General features: G+C 37.1%; 1 protein-coding gene across 3 annotated transcripts in view; it reads right to left on the bottom strand.

Moving 5' to 3' along the window:
* Window positions 1–19,242, bottom strand: part of DHX40 (DEAH-box helicase 40) — a 49,900-nt gene that overhangs the window by 27,306 nt on the left and 3,352 nt on the right. Inside the window, exons 4-11 of one of the 3 annotated variants that reach the window (XM_036268287.1) lie at window positions 18,885–19,004; window positions 18,229–18,456; window positions 17,746–17,812; window positions 16,761–16,892; window positions 5,495–5,563; window positions 4,898–4,997; window positions 2,531–2,617; window positions 2,208–2,390 (exon numbers count right to left, since the gene is read on the bottom strand). In XM_036268287.1, coding sequence (XP_036124180.1) covers window positions 2,208–2,390; window positions 2,531–2,617; window positions 4,898–4,997; window positions 5,495–5,563; window positions 16,761–16,892; window positions 17,746–17,812; window positions 18,229–18,456; window positions 18,885–19,004 — 986 coding nt within the window. The remainder of the gene's footprint in view (window positions 1–2,207; window positions 2,391–2,530; window positions 2,618–4,897; window positions 4,998–5,494; window positions 5,564–16,760; window positions 16,893–17,745; window positions 17,813–18,228; window positions 18,457–18,884; window positions 19,005–19,242) is intronic. The other 2 variants (XM_036268288.1, XM_036268289.1) reach the window with 2 other exon arrangements.

Genomic DNA, 19,242 nt, shown 5'->3' with positions numbered 1-19,242 from the left:
CTTTTTTTCTGAATCATACCCTTCTATTAATTCAAGAAGCACCTCTTTGATCTCAACTGGAACACTACTCTCGCCGTTCCTCTTTGCTCATCTTAACCCTTCCCCATTTTCACAGCCCGGGTCAACTCTACTCTGTTCTTTAAGCCACACTTTTTATTACAATTTTATAAAACAATGGAGAAAAATTCATTGGAAGTGGCAAAAATTACAAAATGTTTAATAGTATTTCAAAATGGCTTTTGATAAAAAGGCAAGTATATTCAATTAATTGCATATTTGCTTTCTATTTCTGTATGTATTTAATTTCTCCTGAACTCTGAAGGCAAGTTGCAAATACAATGCTAATTCACCCCCGAAATGCCCCATGGAAAATAAGGACACTCTCTTACATTATCACAATATCATTAATGATCATAGGACAATTAATAATATTTACCAAGGGTAACAGTAGCATATAACCAAGCATGAATGTGTGTGTGTGTGTGTGTGTGTGTGTGTGTATACTTTTAAATAGGAATATAGTTATTGAATATTTTCTGCACTGGATTATTTTTTACACCATAAATCTTGAGATAATAAATCATCTATTTCAATTTTTCAGAACCTTGAAAAAGGTTCAACAAAGGACAAAAGGTCTAAGACCTTACATAAAAGTCCATTCCAAGATTAACAGCTCTATTTAACAATAAATAAAAATCTCACAGACTGGTCTGAGTCCGCAACACTTTTTGTAAAAGGGCACATAGTAAATATTTTGGTTTTGCAGGCCATATATTTTCTGTCACAATTACTCAACCCTGCTTTGTAGCGAAAGTAGCCATGCATGAATGGGTATGGCTATGTTCCAATAAAATTTTATTTAGAAAAACGGTCAGTGAGCCCAGATCATAGTTCGGGACCCTTGCCCTAGGGAAATACCAAACTAAGCAGCTTCCTCTTCTATATAAGACCCGTTTCAGAGCTGTAAAAACTACAATTAGTTTTCTCCCAATTACTATATTTTCCAAGCACTCCTTATTGCTGCCTATTAATATAACCAAAGTCTATGTCAGTGGAATTTTTTAAAATTGGTAATCTGATAATTTCAGATATTTTCCACGTGAATTTTTTTAATGTGCAACCAAAACACAGCATTTAAGATGTAGCCTTTTAGACTTTAATCTTGTGACTTTTGTCCAAGGTTCTGACCTGTTGAGATCATTCTAAATCTTGGTTTTAATCATCTACCAGTTAGATATCAAGACATTTTTCAGAAATCTGATAATCAAGATTTCAAACTCTTTAATATTTTCATTAAAAATGCTTATTAGGAGCCCAGTGAGGCTCAGTTGGCTGGGCATCGTCCCGTGCACCAGCCATTTAGGTTTCTTTAAATGGTTCTTCACAGATATCATTTATGATTACAATTAGAATTTCACATATTACATGCTTTCCTCATTCTAGGATCTATATTCATATTTAGAAAATCTCTAGTCTTATGGTAACTATCCAAAGATTTTTTCAATTGACTTTCCAAGAGTATACAATATATATTTGGATGCATCTAGTAATTACTTCCCCTCTTATTACGAATCTAAAGAATGCATGGCCACCTTCTACCAAGTTCCTAACATTTTTACATTCCCAGACAAGACCAAAACTAAGAGTAAGACAGTACCTGCCTTCATTACTTCCTCTACCATGTATATGCAATATGAAATTTCAAGCCTCTACAATAATATTGTCCTATAACAATTATATAGTTTAACATTAGATTAATTTAATAGTTCTATTCGTGTTTCATGTATCTGAATCTTGTTTTTCCAAGACAACTTAAGTTTAGCGAAAGCAAAAAACTACTAGAGTATGACCCTTCTCTCACAGTGCGTGGTACAAAGCTGGCCATACAAAAGATATTACCAAAAGAACAAAAAGAAAACAAAAAATATTTTATCTGGAATTAGGGTCATTTTATACCTTTCATAACAGATAAATCGTGGTCACTAAATGACCCAACTAATATCAGCATGAGGCACACCATTAAACCAAGGTTAAAATATGAGAAAGGGATCGAATTCAAATAAAGCAACATAAAGATGCTTTTTATATTGGTTTAGTTGAACCCTGAGATGTAGGGATGTCTGAGCCAAATACATCAAAAGAATTTCTGAAAAATAACCTGGCTCCACCCTGACACATTTTCCTTTTTTTAAAAGCTGTCTACATACCTTATAACATCGTGTATCGCAAGGCACTTTAAGGTCAGAACTACAGAAGTCAAACTAGTTCTCTTAATCTCTGGGATCACATGGTCGGGCATACATTGGTTCCAAAAATCTTTACTATAGATTCGAAAACATTTTCCTGAGGAAGTCCTACCAGCTCGGCCACTTCGCTGTAACGCCTCACTCCTTTAGAAGAAAAAAAACAAAACAAAAGTCCCCATAATGTTCTGTGGGTTTCCTAAGCAACTCACTTCCCACCCCTGAACCAACAACAAATGATCTAATCAACTGTTCTTGAAACAAAAAGGTATGAGAGAGATACTTACTTTGAAATTGGAACCACCTCCAGGATGTCCAACCCTAATCTGGGATTGTGATTTAACTGCTTCACAAAGCCACCATCTACCACATATCTAAGGAGAATGGAAACAAGTTAAGTTTCTAGAAAATAAGGAAAGACTTGTTAATTTTCAACCACTCTAGATCCTCCTTTTCCACCAAACTAACTACTATACAATGACTTTGATGTTAACTGTAAAACTTGAAAGTCAAGAAATTGCAGGCCTCATACACTGTTGCTGGAAACGTAAAATGGTCAGCCATTGTGGAAAACGGTTTGAAGGTTCCTCAAAACGTTCACACACAGAATTACCACATGACCCAGAAATTCCTCCCTAAATATGTACCCCAAAGAACTGAAAACAGTATTCAACAAATACCTGTAGAGGTACATTCATAGTGGCACTATTTCTTTCTTTTTTGTTTTGTTTTTTAATCCTCACCCGAGGATATTTTTCTATTTATCTTCAGATAGAGTGGGAGGGAGGGAGGGAGAGAGAGAGAGAGAGAGAGAGAGAGAGAGAGAGAGAGAGAGAGAGAAACATCGATTGGCTGCTTCCCACATGACCCCAACCAGGGCCAGGGACGAACCATAACCAAACCGTAACTGAGGTATGGGCCCTTGACCAGAATCAAACCTGCGACTCATTGGTCCGCAGTCTGACGCTCTAATCACGCCAAACCAGCCAGGGCCATAGTGGCACTATTTGCAAGACCCAAAAGGTAGAAACAACCTAAATGTCCATGGCCCATTAAGGATAAACAGATGCACAAATTATGGTATATATATATATATATAATGGAATATATACCATATTCTGGGTTACTGCTTAAAGGTACAGAGTTTAATTTTGGGGTGATAAAAATGTTTTAACATGAGACAGACTTGGTGGTTGCACAACACTGTAAATGCTAAACACTACCTATTGTTCACTTTAAAATGTTAATTTTATATGAATTTCTTCTCTAAAAAAAACAAACTTGAGCCCTGGCTGGTTTGGCTCAGCGGTTGAAGCATCGGCCTGTGGACCAGAAAGTCCCAGGTTCAGTTCCCACTCGGGGCATGTACCAAAAAAATAAAATAAAATAAATATTTAAAAAAAAAAACAAAAAACTTGAAAGTCAGCTCTAGACTATTATAACAGGTTCAGAATCTAATTCCAGCTAGCCTTTAACAATACCATTGTAAGTAAATTAAATGGAGAACAAGTTAGGTAAAAAACTACATTAGAAATAGCAGTGAGTCTATACTAAGGGAACATTCTGAAACACACTATTTAAAAACTTTGCCTTCGCTAGAAACAGGAAATTGCAGAGGTTAATTTATTCAGGAGGGCTGCTCCCCTAAGCCCTAGTGCAACCATTGTTTTTAAAGGAAAGAGAAAAGCAGAAGTTAAACTTCCTCTCAGATCTGGATGATCACTTTACCCAGAATAAATATGTAGGATTTGGGGGATTCAGGTCCAGCCTTCCTGTGGCAGACAGACTTAGCTAAGGACATAAAAAAAATAGGAAAAAGATAATATCCAGCCCAGCCAGTGTGGCTCAGTGGAGGGAGCATCATCCCATGGACTGAGAGGTTCAGGTTCAATTCCGGTCAGGGCACATGCTTTGGTTGCAGGCTTGATCCCCAGTCAGGGGTATGCAGACCGCAGCCAATCAATGTCCCTCTCTCACACCGATGTTTCTCTCTCTCTCTCCCTTCCTCTCTAAAAGATCAATAAAAACATATTTAAAAACAAATAAACAAAAAAAGATAATATCCGAAAGGGATGTGGTTCAACAGTCTAAAAGAACTTTATAAAGTACTTCATTCACATTAGCTATCAGTCTAGACTTACTTTCCAAGTGTTTCTCCACTATATCTACCCAAAAATTTCATGGCATCGATTACATTAAAATAAGAGACTTGCACCATAGTTCATATCACGAAAAGGTGTAAAGTGAGAAACAGTATCTTCAGATAAACAGTTGGGCATACAAAGCATACTCTACCAAGTAGAGCTGCCAAGTGAGAAAGGAACAGATCATTGTGGGTATATGCTGGTAATAGAAGTACAAAAAAACAGATTTGGCTTCCTATTTAGTGAAACCCATGAAATAGTATGCATACTCTTAAATTTGGGAAGAGAAAGCTACAAGTTGCCATGTACGAGTAGTTCAAAAATGTGAACAGAAACATTATGCGTACTTCTTACTCCAATTCCTATTCACTGCAATCGATAATTACAAAGATGACAGGTCATTACAAGTTAAGCAGGTGAGAAGAGAATTAGTGGAGAGCAAAAAGAAGCAAATTCAATGTTTTACGATTACTGAAGTGTCTTTCTTGGCTTTAAATTTTTAAATTGTACCTGATTCCATCTATTGTCAAAGATGTTGCAGAAATATTAGTGGATATGACACATTTTCTAATTCCAGGTGGAGGTGGCAAAAATATTCTTCTCTGTTGATCTAAAATATACATAAAGGGAAAATACCAATTTATAACATCCATTTGTCAAAGTCAAGTTCTGAAATCCAATTTCTTTCCATTAAAAGTAGTATTTTCTTCACCTCTTTAATTATCCAAAATATAATAGCAAAACTATTTTTCCTCACCTTCCACTGTTAAAGTTTCTAGATGCATGGAATCACAGATTACTATTGCTAAACTAAACCCTATAGCAGACTCCTCTATGTAGGTCATAGCTCCCTTTGAGAATATTTTAAAACCGTGGACCTCTTCTCCATTATAAGACACACACACACACAAATTTCCAACACTTTCTATCCAAGGACAACTGATTAAGGACCTCTTTCTGACAAAGACTGATTAGCTAAGTGGTTTTTACTTCTTCGATGTCTGCCCAACTCATGACTACATCTCTAAACAAGTAACACCACACACACTTCCACTACCCCCACATTCTGAAAGGTGGGTCCCAGCAGCAATGCTTGTAGTATGGTACCTTGCTCGGGCCACAGTTTGTAGCACCAAAGATAAACATCTCCCCCCAAGCTGGGCCAATCTGATTCTCCTGTGAATTTGGAAGAGATCCAAGAGATGCTTAATTTGATTAGGCTAGTCTCTTGCAAAGAAGAAAATAAACTTGTGAACCATAGAAAAATGACTAATGTAAATGAAGGAGAGATAGCTAGTCTAAAGAGAGAAAAAAATGAATCAGCCATGAGAGTTGACGAGAATATTTCTGGGTTCCTGACACTTCCCAGGCCTGGGTGTAAATTAAATAAAAAAGATTAATGTGGCCAGACTTCTCCTGCCAAGTTACGCAGAGAACTGGATAAAAGAGTTAAGAATTTCTGCAAGGACATGATTACAGTATGGGCAAGAGGAGACAGGTAAAGGCTGATAAAGGACAAGTCTCGATGCGTTTTCAAAATTGATGACTTAGGAACAGTAGAGTCAGTTGGCAAAACAGGAAGTAATCACCAGGCAGATGTTTAAAACTCATCAGAAATGATGGTAATGACAAAGGCCAGGACATAAACTTCTGAATCGGTGGCTGAAGTGGGATGAAGGTAGAAATCACTTAAACTAAAGAAGTCAAAGAACTTCCAAGCAAGGGGTTTGGGTAGATCTATTTCAATGATCTCTCGCCCTGGCCGGTTTGGCTCAGCGGTTAAAGCGTCGACCTGCGGCCCTGAGAGACCCGGGTTCGGTTCCCGCTAAGGGCATGTACCTCGGTTGCAGTTTGTCCCCGGCTCTGGTCAGCCGTGTGGGTGGCAGCCACTCGATGTGTTCCTTTCACATCGATGTTTCTCTCTCTCTCTGTTCCTCTCTCTCCCTCCCACTCTACCTGAACAAAAAATGGAAAAATGTCCTCGGGTGAGGATAAAAAAAAAAAGATCTCTGAAAACTAGGAATCATCATTCCAGGGAGTACACAAATCCACCCATTGGGGCATGAAAAGTAATTATGAGCATTTCTATTTATATTTTTCATAATATTCTTTAAAACTTTATTTTATATGTACATTATATATTAGAACAGCAAGTACATATATATATTATAAAAAGGAAAACATTTTACTGGTGTGGCTCAGTTGTTGAGCATCGACCCCATGCACCAAGAGGTTGCTGGTTCGATTCCCGGTCAGGGCACATGCTCAGGTTGTGGGCCCGATCCCCAGTGGGGGCATGCAGGAGGCAGCCAATCGATGTTCTCTCTCATCGATGTTTCTATCTCGCACTCTCACTCTTCCTTCCTCTCTCTCTAAAATTAATAAAGAAAAAAATTAAAAAGGAAAACATTTTAAATGCCTGGCTGCATTTTATTTCCACAGATGAGCCTATATTTCTGTAGAAAATTCACTTTTTCTCCTTGAGCAACCTCAAGTTGTTTTCTTTTCAGCAGCCAAGGAAACCTTAACAAAACCTGTTTTCAAATAAAGTACAAAGCTTGTTTTCAAATAAAATGTTACAAAGATCCATATGTTCACAATATATAATACAGACAAAAGCTGAACTATTACAAGAGAAAAGGAGAGGCACAGATGAGCAGTGTTAAAATAACGGAACTAGCCCTGGCCGGTTTGGCTCAGCAGTTAGAGCGTCAGCCTGCGGTCCGGAGAGACCCGGGTTCAGTTCCCGCTAAGGGCACGTACCTCGGTTGCAGTTTGTTCCCGGCCCTGGTTGGTCGTGCGGGTGGCAGCCACTCGATGTGTCCCTTCATGTCGATGTTTCTCTCTCTCTCTCTCTTCCTCTCTCTCCCTCCTACTCTATCTGTACAAAAAAATGGAAAAATATCCTTGGGTGAGGATAAAAAAAAAAAAAATCACGGAACTAGGCCAACCATCTCACTTCACAAATGAGAAAACTAAAACCCAGAGGTCAAGTGGCTTGCCCACATAGACAGGATAATTTAAAACCAAGCTGTGGCCAGGTTGGTGTGGCTCAGTGGTTAAGCATCGACCCATGCACCAAGAGGTCGCTGGTTTGATTCCCAGTCAGGGCACATGCCCAGGTTGTGGGACCACTCCCCAGTGGGGGGCATGCAAGAGATGGCCAACTGATGTTCTCTCTCATCGATTTTTCTATCTCTCTCTCCCTCTCTGTTCCTATATCTCTAAAAAATCAATGAAGGAAAAAATAAATATACAAAGCCAAGCTGTTACCCTGGCCAAGTAGCTCCGTTGGATATGTCCAGGTTGCAGGTTTGGTCCCCAGTCAGAGTACATACAAGAAGCAATAAATAAATGCATAAATAAGTGGAACAACAAATTGATGTTTCTCTCCCTTCCCCCTCCTCTCTCCCTCTCTCTCTCTCTCTCAAATCAATCAAAAAATAAAATAAAACCAAGTTGAGCAATGTTGCTATTCTCTGAAATTAATATCAAAGTAAAAATGTGCTAGAAAGGCAGATTTTCAAAACCACCTGTAGAGCAGTTTTGATATAAATATAAAATAATAATTAAAAAAAGACCCATTTCTTTCAGAGTTGAAGAATCTGGTGAAAAACATAAGTGTTAAAAATTACTTTTTTAGTAGGTCTTAGATTTAGGTAGCTTGTATCTTCCAGATGATTCAAAGGAGTAGTTCAAATTATGTTTATACATTTACTTATTAATACACTGTAATAGTGTAAATCGATAATTCTATGAGAATAAGAACTTTTTTTATACAAGACATATCCCCAGCTCCTAGAACATACAAGGTGCTAAATAAAGCTGAATGAATAGATAAATTAGAAATGCATTATACAAATAATAAATTAAGATTCTTTTACTTTAAAAATTCATATTACCCTAAAATTTTACATTAGAAATATCCTTTCTGAACATACTGATCTATAATCAAGTCTATTTTTCAATCAACCCATTTTCTAAAAGTACCTAATTTGCTTTTCTTCAGCAAAATTTAAGTTTCTTCACCATGATGTTTACTATAATCAATTAAAAAGTCCTGAAACTGCTCTTTTGACAAAACTCATATTTGTTTCACCTTTACATTTTATCCACACACTTTAACACCATATTCCACAAGCATAAACAAATACCAGTTTTACGTTTTTTATAAAGGTTTGGAAATATTCAATACATACATATTAAAGCACATTCTCATCCTCCAGGAAGGAAAGGGGAAAGTGAATTCTTTCATTAAGATGTAGTAATTCTCCTATTACTTTCATTCCCTGATTTTCCTACCTAAGAAAGATTCTGATATCCCACCCATATCAGAACATAGTAAGATACTTGGATGTTACTAATCAGGGGTTGGGGATGGGTGGGTGGAATGGACGCAGAGGCAGAGGCAGAAAGGTGTTCCAAAGCCTACCAAGAAATAAGGATATTGAGGAAAGACCGTTTAAAACTCCTACGATACCCTGGCCAGTTTGGCTCGGCGGTTAGAGCGTCGGCCTGCGGTCCGGAGAGACCCGGGTTCGGTTCCCGCTAAGGGCATGTACCTCGGTTGCAGTTTGTCCCCGGCCCTGGTTGGTCGTGCAGGTGGCAGCCACTCGATGTGTCCCTTCACGTCGATGTTTCTCTCTCTCTCTCCCTTCCTCTCTCTCCCTCCCACTCTATCTGTACAAAAAATGGAAAAATATCCTCGGGTGAGGATAAAAACAAAACAAAACAAAAAAACTCCTACGATATATATGTATATGACATATACTTAAGGCCAAATGAAGCTTTCTTATAGAATTTCTTTTCCCAAATTACGCCCAAAGATCCCAAAGCTGAAATATGTCTGAGAGACAAAGAGAATAAAAGGATCATAACTGAAAACAATAAATAGAAACTGTCATTCAAAGGAGGAAAAAGGGTGAGGATTCTGGAACAGAACAAAGAGTTAAAATTGCTCAACTCAAACTACCACTGCCTAAGACGTCACTTTTGCATAAGTCAAAAATATTCTGAGAATCCTTGCTAACACAGCCAAAAATGAAATTCCAGACACAGAAAAGATTTGAGATAATCATTAAATGAAGCTGAAAAAGATGAAGTAACTAAAAAGAAAGCTAAGAAACAGGGAAGGTAGGCAATCCAAAATAAGAATAATTGGTATCCCTGATGTAGAGAAACCAATAAATAGATAAAAATTATATTTAAAGACAAAATTCAACTTGTTTGTGGTTGTGGTTACACAGGTATGTACATCTGTCAAAACCCATTAACTATATAATACTTAAAACGGGCATAGTTTATTGTATGTAAATACAATACAAAACTTTATACCTCAATAAAGTTTATTTTTTTTAAAAACCACTCCAATTTCAGAAAACACTCAACACCAAAAAAATCCTGAAACTATTGTACTTTAAGGATAAAAAGCAAAATTTTCAGACAATCAGACAGAAAAAGCAAAGCACTTACAAGGAGGGGGAAAAAAATCAGGCTGGCCTCAGACTCCTCCGCTGCAATATTCAAAGCCAGAAGACACTGGACAACGCCTACCAAGTTCTGAGAAAAAGAAAGTGGGACCCAAGAACATAAAACCCAGCCAAGATGTAGTTCAAATATAAAGGCAAAAACCAGACATTCTCAAACATGAGAGAGCAACAGAAAATAACACTCAAGAGCCCTTCTATTAAAAAAAAGTTAACAAAATCCAGCCAATCTAAAAGTAATTGGGAATAACATAGGAATGGAAAACCCACAGTTAAAAAAAATTGCTGAACCTCAAATACATCTAAATAATGTAAAAATAACTAGCAAAAATTAGCCCTGGCCGGTTTGGTTCAGCGGTTGGAGCGTCGGCCTGCGGTCCTGAGAGACCCGGGTTCGGTTCCCGCTAAGGGCATGTACCTCAGTTGCAGTTTGTCCCCAGCTCTGGTCAGTCGTGCGGGTGGCAGCCACTTGATGTGTTCCTTTCACATTGATGTTTCTCTCTCTCTCTCTGTTCCTCTCTCTCCCTCCCACTCTACCTGAACAAAAAATGGAAAAATGTCCTCAGGTGAGGATAAAAAAAAATAAAAACAAAAAATAAAAATAACTAGCAAAAATTAGAAGGGAAGGATATAGATGAGTAAAGTACTTAAGTCCTCATCAGAATAAGTTAACAGATAACATCTCCAATCAAATATGGTCTAAAAACACATTAATTTCAGTTTGTTTGTTTTTTTTAAGAGAGGGGAAGGGAGAAGGAGAGAAACATCTATCAGCTTCCTCCTGAACACTCCCTACTGGGGATTGAGCCAGAAACCTGGGCAGGTGCCCTGACTGGGAATTGAACTGGTGACCTCTTGGTGCATGGGACGATGCTTAATCCACTGAACTCACTGGCCTGGCAATTTTACCTTCTTAATATTTTTCATCTTTTTAAACTTTAAAGCAATCTTTTATAAAATATCTCATTTAGTAAAGATTTACTTGAAGTTTAACAATTCCTCCCAGTAAATTCAAGTAAAATTAAATACCTTTTAAAAATGCAATAGTACCCTAGCTGGGTAGCTTCATTGCTTAGAGAGTCATCCTGATACACCAAGGTTTTGGGTTTGATCCCCAGTCAGGGCACATACAAGAATTAATCAATGAATGAATAAATAAGTGGACCAACAAATCGATGTTTCTCCCTCTTTCGTGTGCAGAAAAATCAATAAATAAAATATTAAAAAGCAATAGTATAATCTCACTTTCAAATAGCATTTCTAGCCCTGGCCAGTGTGGCTCAGTTGGTTGGCATGTTGTCCCATACACCAAAAGGTGACAGGTTCAATTCTCAGTCAGGGCACATACTCAGATTGCGGGTTCGATCCACGGTTTGGGCGTGTGTGGGAGGCAACTGAACAATGTTTTTGTCACATTGAGGTTTCTCACTCTTGCTAGAATCAATAAAAATAAAAAGCATTTCTATTAACCTACCTATTTAGTTATCCTTCTATGTGTGTACACACACACACTTGAATAATGGTTTTCCTAACATTACAGATGGTTATTTCTGGATGGAGGAATGTGAGGTGATTTCTTTACTTTACCTTTGTAATTTTGTACACTGCTCCAATTCTTTATAATGAAACTGTAATTTTTCCTCCACTAAGTAATTTTTCTTTAAAGAAAATTGATGCAAATATGCTGAGACACTAACAGTGCTAATTCTACATAGTAGGAAATGAATTTTTTTTGTACTTTTCTATAATTTTAAATTTTCTACAAAGGGCAAAAAAGAAAAACATAAAAGAACACATATAGTTTCATCTATTGTTTAAAAAACTGAACAATAAAAATTCATTTAAATGAATAAAGAAATGTCCAGAATATACTTCAAAAGATTAATAATGATATTACTTAACCATATTGGTGGGATCTAAGTTTAAACTTTTCTTACTTTGATTTTTTTTTTTTTTTTTTGGTATGTGCCCTTAGTGGGAACTGAACCCGGGGCTCTCTGGTCTGCAGGTCGACACTCCAACTGCTGAACCAAACCGGCCAGGGCTTTTTTTTTTAAAGTATGTATTTCTTATTGATTTTTTTTTTTTATATTTTATTCAGATAGAGTGGGAGGGGGGGAGAGAGAGAGAGAAACATCGATGTGAAAGGGACACATCGAGAGGTTGCCACCCACACGACCCAACCAGGGCCGGGGACAAACTGCAACCAAAGTATGTGCCCCTAGCAGGAGCAGAACCCGGGTCTCTCTGGACCGCAAACCAACGCTCTAACCGCTGAGCCAAACCGGCCAGGGCTAAAGTATGTATTTCTTTATAAGACAAAAATATTTTTCCCATTTGGGGAGGCTCCACATAGAGTAAAAATTTTTATGTGAAGCTCATTAACCTTATTCCCCCTACACCTTTAATCTTCACATTTAAAGAAACTATTATAGCCCTGGCCAGTTTGGCTCAGAGGTTAGAGCGTCGGCCTGCGGTCCAGAGAGACCCAGGTTCGGTTCCCGTTAAGGGCATGTACCTCGGTTGCAGTTTGTCCCCGGCCCTGGTTGGGTTGTGCGGGTGGCAGCCAATCGATGTGTCCCTTTCACGTCGATGTTTCTCTCTCTTTCTCTTCCTCTCTCTCCCTCTATCTGAACAAAAAATGGAAAAATGTCCTCAGGTGAGGATAAAAAAAAAAATGAAAGAAAGAAAGAAACTATTGTAAGCAAAGTAAATTCTAGGTACCCACCACAATGAGGTAATGTCTTTGTTTTGCAGGAAGAAAGAAAACTATTTTGGGATTTATGCAATAATCTAAGTGAGCAGTTTTCCACTTTTAAAATGTTACACACTAATTCAGGTAAAACTCCTTTAATTTTCTTCATGTATTCTGGAAGCAAGTTCTGCTTTATCACATACTACTGAATAAATACCAGTTATCAAATATAGATGGACCATGTGACCTCAGGAACACCACTTATCCTCTATCTGTAAAATAAAGTAATCCAATTATGCAAGAACATATATATGTGTGTGTGGGTATATGTGCACTTTTCTAGAGAAACAAGCCATGACTTTCGATACCTTTTTTAAAAGAATCTGAAGATCCTACCCTCCAAAAGAGGCTAAGGAGCACTGAATCAGATATTACTTTTAGTGCTAAAATTGTCTAATTCCATGCAAATTATTTGTCACTTATATAAAAATAGGTATATTTCCATTCATAAATTTTTATGGAGTTCAGCTTTCCCTAGATGCATAACAAACATGAGGAACTGCTATACCTCAAACCAAAAAAGGAAGTCGGAAGAGCAAAAAAATTTGAGAGAAACAAGAAAAAATTTCTAGACATAGCATTTGATCTAACACATTCAAAGAAGGTCCTGCAGAAAGTAAAAAATCTTGAACTCAGTCTAACAAATATTTAATCAGGACTTTTTGAACATATTGTACATGCCTTCAAGTTCACAATCTTGCCCTGGCCGGTGTGGTTCGGTCGGTTAAGTGTCATCCTGTGCACCCAGGGGCCACTGGTTTCATTCCCAGTCAGGGCACATGCCTGGGTTGCAAGCTCAGTTCCCAGGGGTGTGCAGGAGGCAGCCGATCCATGTTTCTCTCTCTCACCGATGTTTCTCTCTCTCTTTCCCTTTCCCTTTCTCTCTCTAAAATCAATAAAATATATTTTGAATAAAAAGAAGTTCACAATCTCTTAGGATGAGACAACCACAACACAAGGCAGAATGTGTTAAGTGTCACATGAGGTAAGGCGAAGCACGAAGTTCATCAAAATGAAGAAGAGATGAAAGGTAGTTATGAGGAGGAAAATCAGGAAAAGTTATATGGAACTGGTGAAACAAAACTGTAGCATTTCAGCCAGTGAGAGGGAAGAATAAAAGAGAAAGGAAGAATTCAAGTTAAGAAAATAGCAGTCACAAAAAAAGATGCAGGAGGAAAAGGAATAAAAAATTCCACCAGCATTTCTAGATTGCGAGAACATCACAAAGGGTGGAGGCTGGGGGAGTTCAGCCCAGGGAGCAAGATCATGTAACCTAGGCAACAGAAAGGACACCACGGCACCTCTTCATTTGACAGATAACTTTTATGCAAATTAGGATCATTTTACAATATCTCTTTAAAACAGTCAGCCACCCACCCTTATGACTAGCCAAAAATAGGCAAATATAATATATCCATGTTATAATTTTTACCTACACACTAAACCTAGATATGGATCATTTCTGAACCCCCTTCACGACAGGCCAGAAGCAAGAAACCCTTCTTCCCTTTCCTTACTCCCAAGTGCAAGTTTTCTGTTCCTGAAGCATAATAGGAAATAAAGGAAATAACATGATAACAGTGTCTCTCCCTACCACCCAAAGTAGCAATAATAAAATAAATACATAAATACTGTATTGTATTAAGCAGGCTTGTAAAGAAAGCCTAAGGTCCCAGGAACCCGACACTCTCTCCCTACTTCATCTAACTCCCTCTCACCCATTACTTAGTACCTCATCAGCACCATCTGAATGCCATTTTGTACTGTTGTAAACTGCTGTAATAAATACTATTATGCTTATAATGGATCACCAGCAGCTCACCCTTATAGTGCCCTTGGAACCAGAAAGGAAACTGAAATAAACAAAACCCATCGGTAATGCCTCTACTCACACATCTTTACCGTTTACATACACACTGGCAATTAAGACTGAAAGCAGGTAGAAGTCATGCTGGAAGGATACTGAATGCCAAGTTATTAGGTTGGCATTTTAATTCAGCTGGTAATAAGGAATGGCTGAAGGTACCCAACAGGAGACTGACACTATGAGTGCTGTGCTGTTGGAAGATTATGCTTACCACTGCATGTAGGACGGTAAATGAAATCAGGGAAAACAGGCTAGCAGGCTATGTTAACAACTCAGAAAAGCAAACTCAGGATCCCAGTTCTAACAATGATAAAGAAAAAGAATGAATGATCTAGATAAGACAAGGGCAAAAGAAACCTGCAGAAATTGCACCTTGTTTGGATTGAATGATCTAGATGATAGATGCACAGTGAGGAGACCCAGGAGGTCTAGACTACAGGAGTGAGTCTGAACTAGAGAGAGCTGCCAGGAATTGTCCAAAGAGAAGTGACAGGTGTGTCCTAGGAGCCAACTTCACTGAAAATGAGAATTTTAAGAAAACAGCAAGCTAAGAATGAAACCTTAGAAAACAGTCACATTTAGAAGGGAACAAAGGCTTAGAGGGTGGGAAGGCAGAGGCCTTAGAGAAAGATTGGTCAGGAGAACCAGATAATTAAACAGTATCCCAAAAGAGCATTTCAAAGAGACTTATTATTATCACAAAATCAAAATACATTATTGCCATGAGATTTGAGAAATAAGTCACTTAGTAGCCTTTATAAAAACTGGATTTCAGGATATTAAACAAGAAGCAATAGCAGATATAGAACATTATTTTCAATGTGGTAATAAGAAGGAAAGAATAAAATTATTTACTTTATATGGAAAAAATATAGTTAGTTAATGGTTAACAATAAAGCTACCATAATTGTTTTTAATTACCTTATCAGTTATAAAGTAAACTTTAAGAGCCATTAGATCAAATCCCCAGAAAACAATAAGAACCTTAAATATCCAATAATGACCTTAAGAATTCCCTTTAAGATGTAAAAATCTAAAAACAGATTTTAATATTGAGAGCAGGGGCCAAATATCATCACAAAAAAATTTCCATAATAGCATATGGTCTATGGTTATCTACCAACCCATACATTCCTGAACTTATTTTGTTAATATGAGAACCACCTATTCAATAAAAACAAAAATACACATAAAATATAAAAACATATAAATGCTACATTAAATGCTAATTCCAATCAAACTCTAGGCAGCTAAGGTTAATTTCCCTTTAGTTTTACATATCAAATCCCTAATAAAGTAAGTTTTATACTAAATCTCTATCTCTCTTTTTTTTTAATTCCTCACCTGAGGATATTTTTCTACTTATCACCAGATAGAGTGGGAGGCAGGGAGAGAGACAGAGAAAAACATTGATGTGATAGAGCCACATTGACTTGTTGCCTCCCACACTACCCAACCAGGGCCGGGGACAAACGGCAACCAAGGTATGTACCCTTGACCGGAATCAAACCCGCAACTCATTGGTCCACGGGCTGAAGCTTTAACCGCTGAGCCAAACCAGCCAGGGCTATACTAAATCTCTAAACCTCATTTAATATTTATCATGAACAAGTATCAGAATAAGCGTTTGCATTTGCTCTTTGAATTTATATCATTCTTGAAAAGTAGGCTAATGTGTGGATACTTTAAAAACCCACTGTGCTGCCCTGGCTGGGTAGCTCAGTTGGTTACAGCATCATCCTATGATGCCAAGGTTGTGGGTTCGATCCTTGGTCAGGGCACATATAAGAATCAACCAATGAATGCATAAATAAGTGGAACAACAAATCAATGTTTCTCCCTTCCCCTCTCCCTCTCTAAAACAAAACTCCAATGTGTTTAGTCTCAGATATATCGGGATATGTATGATTTCTAGAAACTATGGCTGCGGTAAATAAAGTTTTACTTATGGTACCACTATCAAGAAATTATGTCAAAAATTACCAACAATATTTTTGTTCTGGTGGGAGAAGACATAGGTCACTCTTGATAATACTAAGAGGCTCTTGAAAATGTAAAAAGACTTCAAGAAAAAAATTACTTCTCTTAAGGGATGCTGATTCTGTTTCATGTTCTGGGTGTTAATTACCAAGGTGAATTCAGTACATGAAATCATTGACTTGAAAATAAACATTTAGTATCTGTGCACTTTTCTCCATAAATGTGATGGTTCAATAAAACATTTTTTAAAAATCAGTCAAATTTTCGATTCTACTGAGGATTTACCTGTTGTCATGGATCCATAACATGGCAATATTAACAAGCCATCTAGAGTGGTATCTTGAACATCATAATCATAATCAACAGACTCTGCCATCTGAAAAAGTAACTCACAACTTTTTTCTATTTCAAATTGACCTGAAACGAGGGAGGAAAACACTTTTAGCAACTGAATAGTAAAATTAATTTAAGAGTTAAAAAAAAAGGCCCTCTAAATTAAAATCACTTTTGCATAATAATTATTTTAAACCTCTCATTTGATCTAAAGGCAATGGACACATAAGTTATACCAAATCTCAACAGTAAGATAAAATACAGAAGAAACACTAGTTTCCAAGGAATATAAACCTCTAAAGGAAAAAATGTTTATAATCTTCAGTAGATACTGAATTTAGGTATATTTCAAAATAGTTAAGTAACCTCAAAAAGGAAAAAACAGTTACAATGTCTCACTTCTGACATCAGCACAAGACAGAGTAGGAGGTGAGTGATTAAATGATTCATTTCTGTTAATAGGATGCTACTTGAAGAATCAGATTAATCTGGGATTTAACTATTCTATTTCTGACTTCCAAAAAAGGTTCATCTATGAGACATGGATTCTACACCATATGTACTGCTATAATGCAGTACCGTCCCACCTGTCAAAGAAGAAAGGAGCTGGTAGACTGTCTTTTGAAATAATGGAATTAATCATATTAGGACTGTTTAGTGTGGTGATACCTCTATAGAAGATAGACCTAATAAAAATATTAATGTTTTACCATTTAATACCTTTCTACTAAAAGGTCAGTGTGTTTCACATGTTTACTAATGAGACTGGCATTTTTAATGTAAGTGTAGAATTATGTAAGATACAAAAATCTAAACTATTTAGATTATAAAAAGCTATGGCAATGTTAGTGCCCAGATTTCCTAAGGATAATACTGTATCGTGGCGCTACATACCCTCTTATAACTAGTAATTTTAAACCTGATACTGAATACCCACCAGTCAGAAAAACCAAGATGTCTCCAGCCATTTCATTCAAATGGATATCCATGGTCACTTTCACAATCTAAAGCATAAAACACAAGCATAATATGTTAGTGGAAATACAGCTCCCCTACCCCACCTCACCCTTGTTCCACAGAAAAATTAAATTTGGTTCTCAAAAGTCCTAGAACCTATAAGGGCTGCCATTAAAATAATAGAAAGCTACTCTGGCTGGGTGGCTCAATTGGTTGGAGCATCGTCCCATATACCAAAAGGTTTCAGGTTTGATCTTGGTCGGGGTCCTCATTAGCGGAGGCAGCCAATCGGTGTTTCTCTCTCACATTGATGTTTTTCTCTCTTCCTTCCTCTCTATCTAAAAACCAATAAAAACATATCCTTGGGTGAGGATTAAAAATAATAATAATAATAAGGAACAAAAAATTATTAAACTATTCAATCAACTAGAATCACAGATATAAAAAAGATGCCAAGTAATACCGCTTGAATATATGCAGTATTTTCTCTGTCTCGTGGGCCAATCAAATTGCAGAATTTTTCTCTGACTGGATAAAGCCTTCCAGGTATATCAAATATTGGACAATTTCCAAAGAATGCAGAGAGCTTGGCTAATTCCATAGTTGCTGACATCACCACGACCTTTAAATGCTCCTTTCTGTTGGGAGACTTCTCCTGAAATAGTTTCTTCAATAAACCAAATAAGATGTCCTGAAAGAAAAGTAAATTTCTAATAAGTCACAAGTATACATAACAACCAACTCTTTTTAAATATTTTGCTTTCCTAACCAATGAATCCTTATTTCAATAGATTAAAATGTAAGAGAAAGCAGCCCAGCCTGTGTGGTTCAGTGGCTGAGCATCAACTCATGCACCTAGAGGTTGCCAGTTAGATTCATGGTCAGGGCACATGCCCAGGATGTGGGCCTGATCCCCAGTGAGGGGCATGCAGGAGGCAGCCAATCGATGGTCTCTCTCATCAATGTTTCTATTTCTCTCTCCCTCTCTCTTCCTCCCTCTCTACAAAATTAATAAAGAAAAAAAATTTTTTAAACAAAAACAAAAAAAAATTATGAGGAGGCAATTCTCTGTACAGTAAAAAGTAAACTAATAGATAACCAATATATTAAAATACTCACTGTAGTCAGAGTTCTCTCATGGGCTTCATCTAAAATTATGACACTGAACTTGGTAAGATTTGGATCTCCCAGAATATGTTTCAGTAAACATCCATCAGTCATATATTTGATTGCTGTTTCCTAATGTTCAAAACACAAAGTATATCAACTCATACATATATACACATATAGTATCACAAAAATTCACCCGTTTTGCAAACTAAATTTTCCTCCAAAATGTACAAACATTAAGACTTAATGATTAAGTGATCAAATTAATCTAACTAAACAAAAGAGCACATAAAATAGTCTAATTACAAGGATGGTAAATTATGAAACTTATGATCTATACAGAGACAGAGATAAGGAACTAAGGTGC

The sequence above is a fragment of the Molossus molossus genome, unplaced genomic scaffold (genome assembly GCF_014108415.1).
Source record: "Molossus molossus isolate mMolMol1 unplaced genomic scaffold, mMolMol1.p scaffold_m16_p_19, whole genome shotgun sequence".
NCBI lineage: Eukaryota > Metazoa > Chordata > Mammalia > Chiroptera > Molossidae > Molossus > Molossus molossus.
The sequence above is the reverse complement of the archived record's forward strand: the minus strand, read 5'-3'. Positions and strand labels throughout refer to the sequence as shown.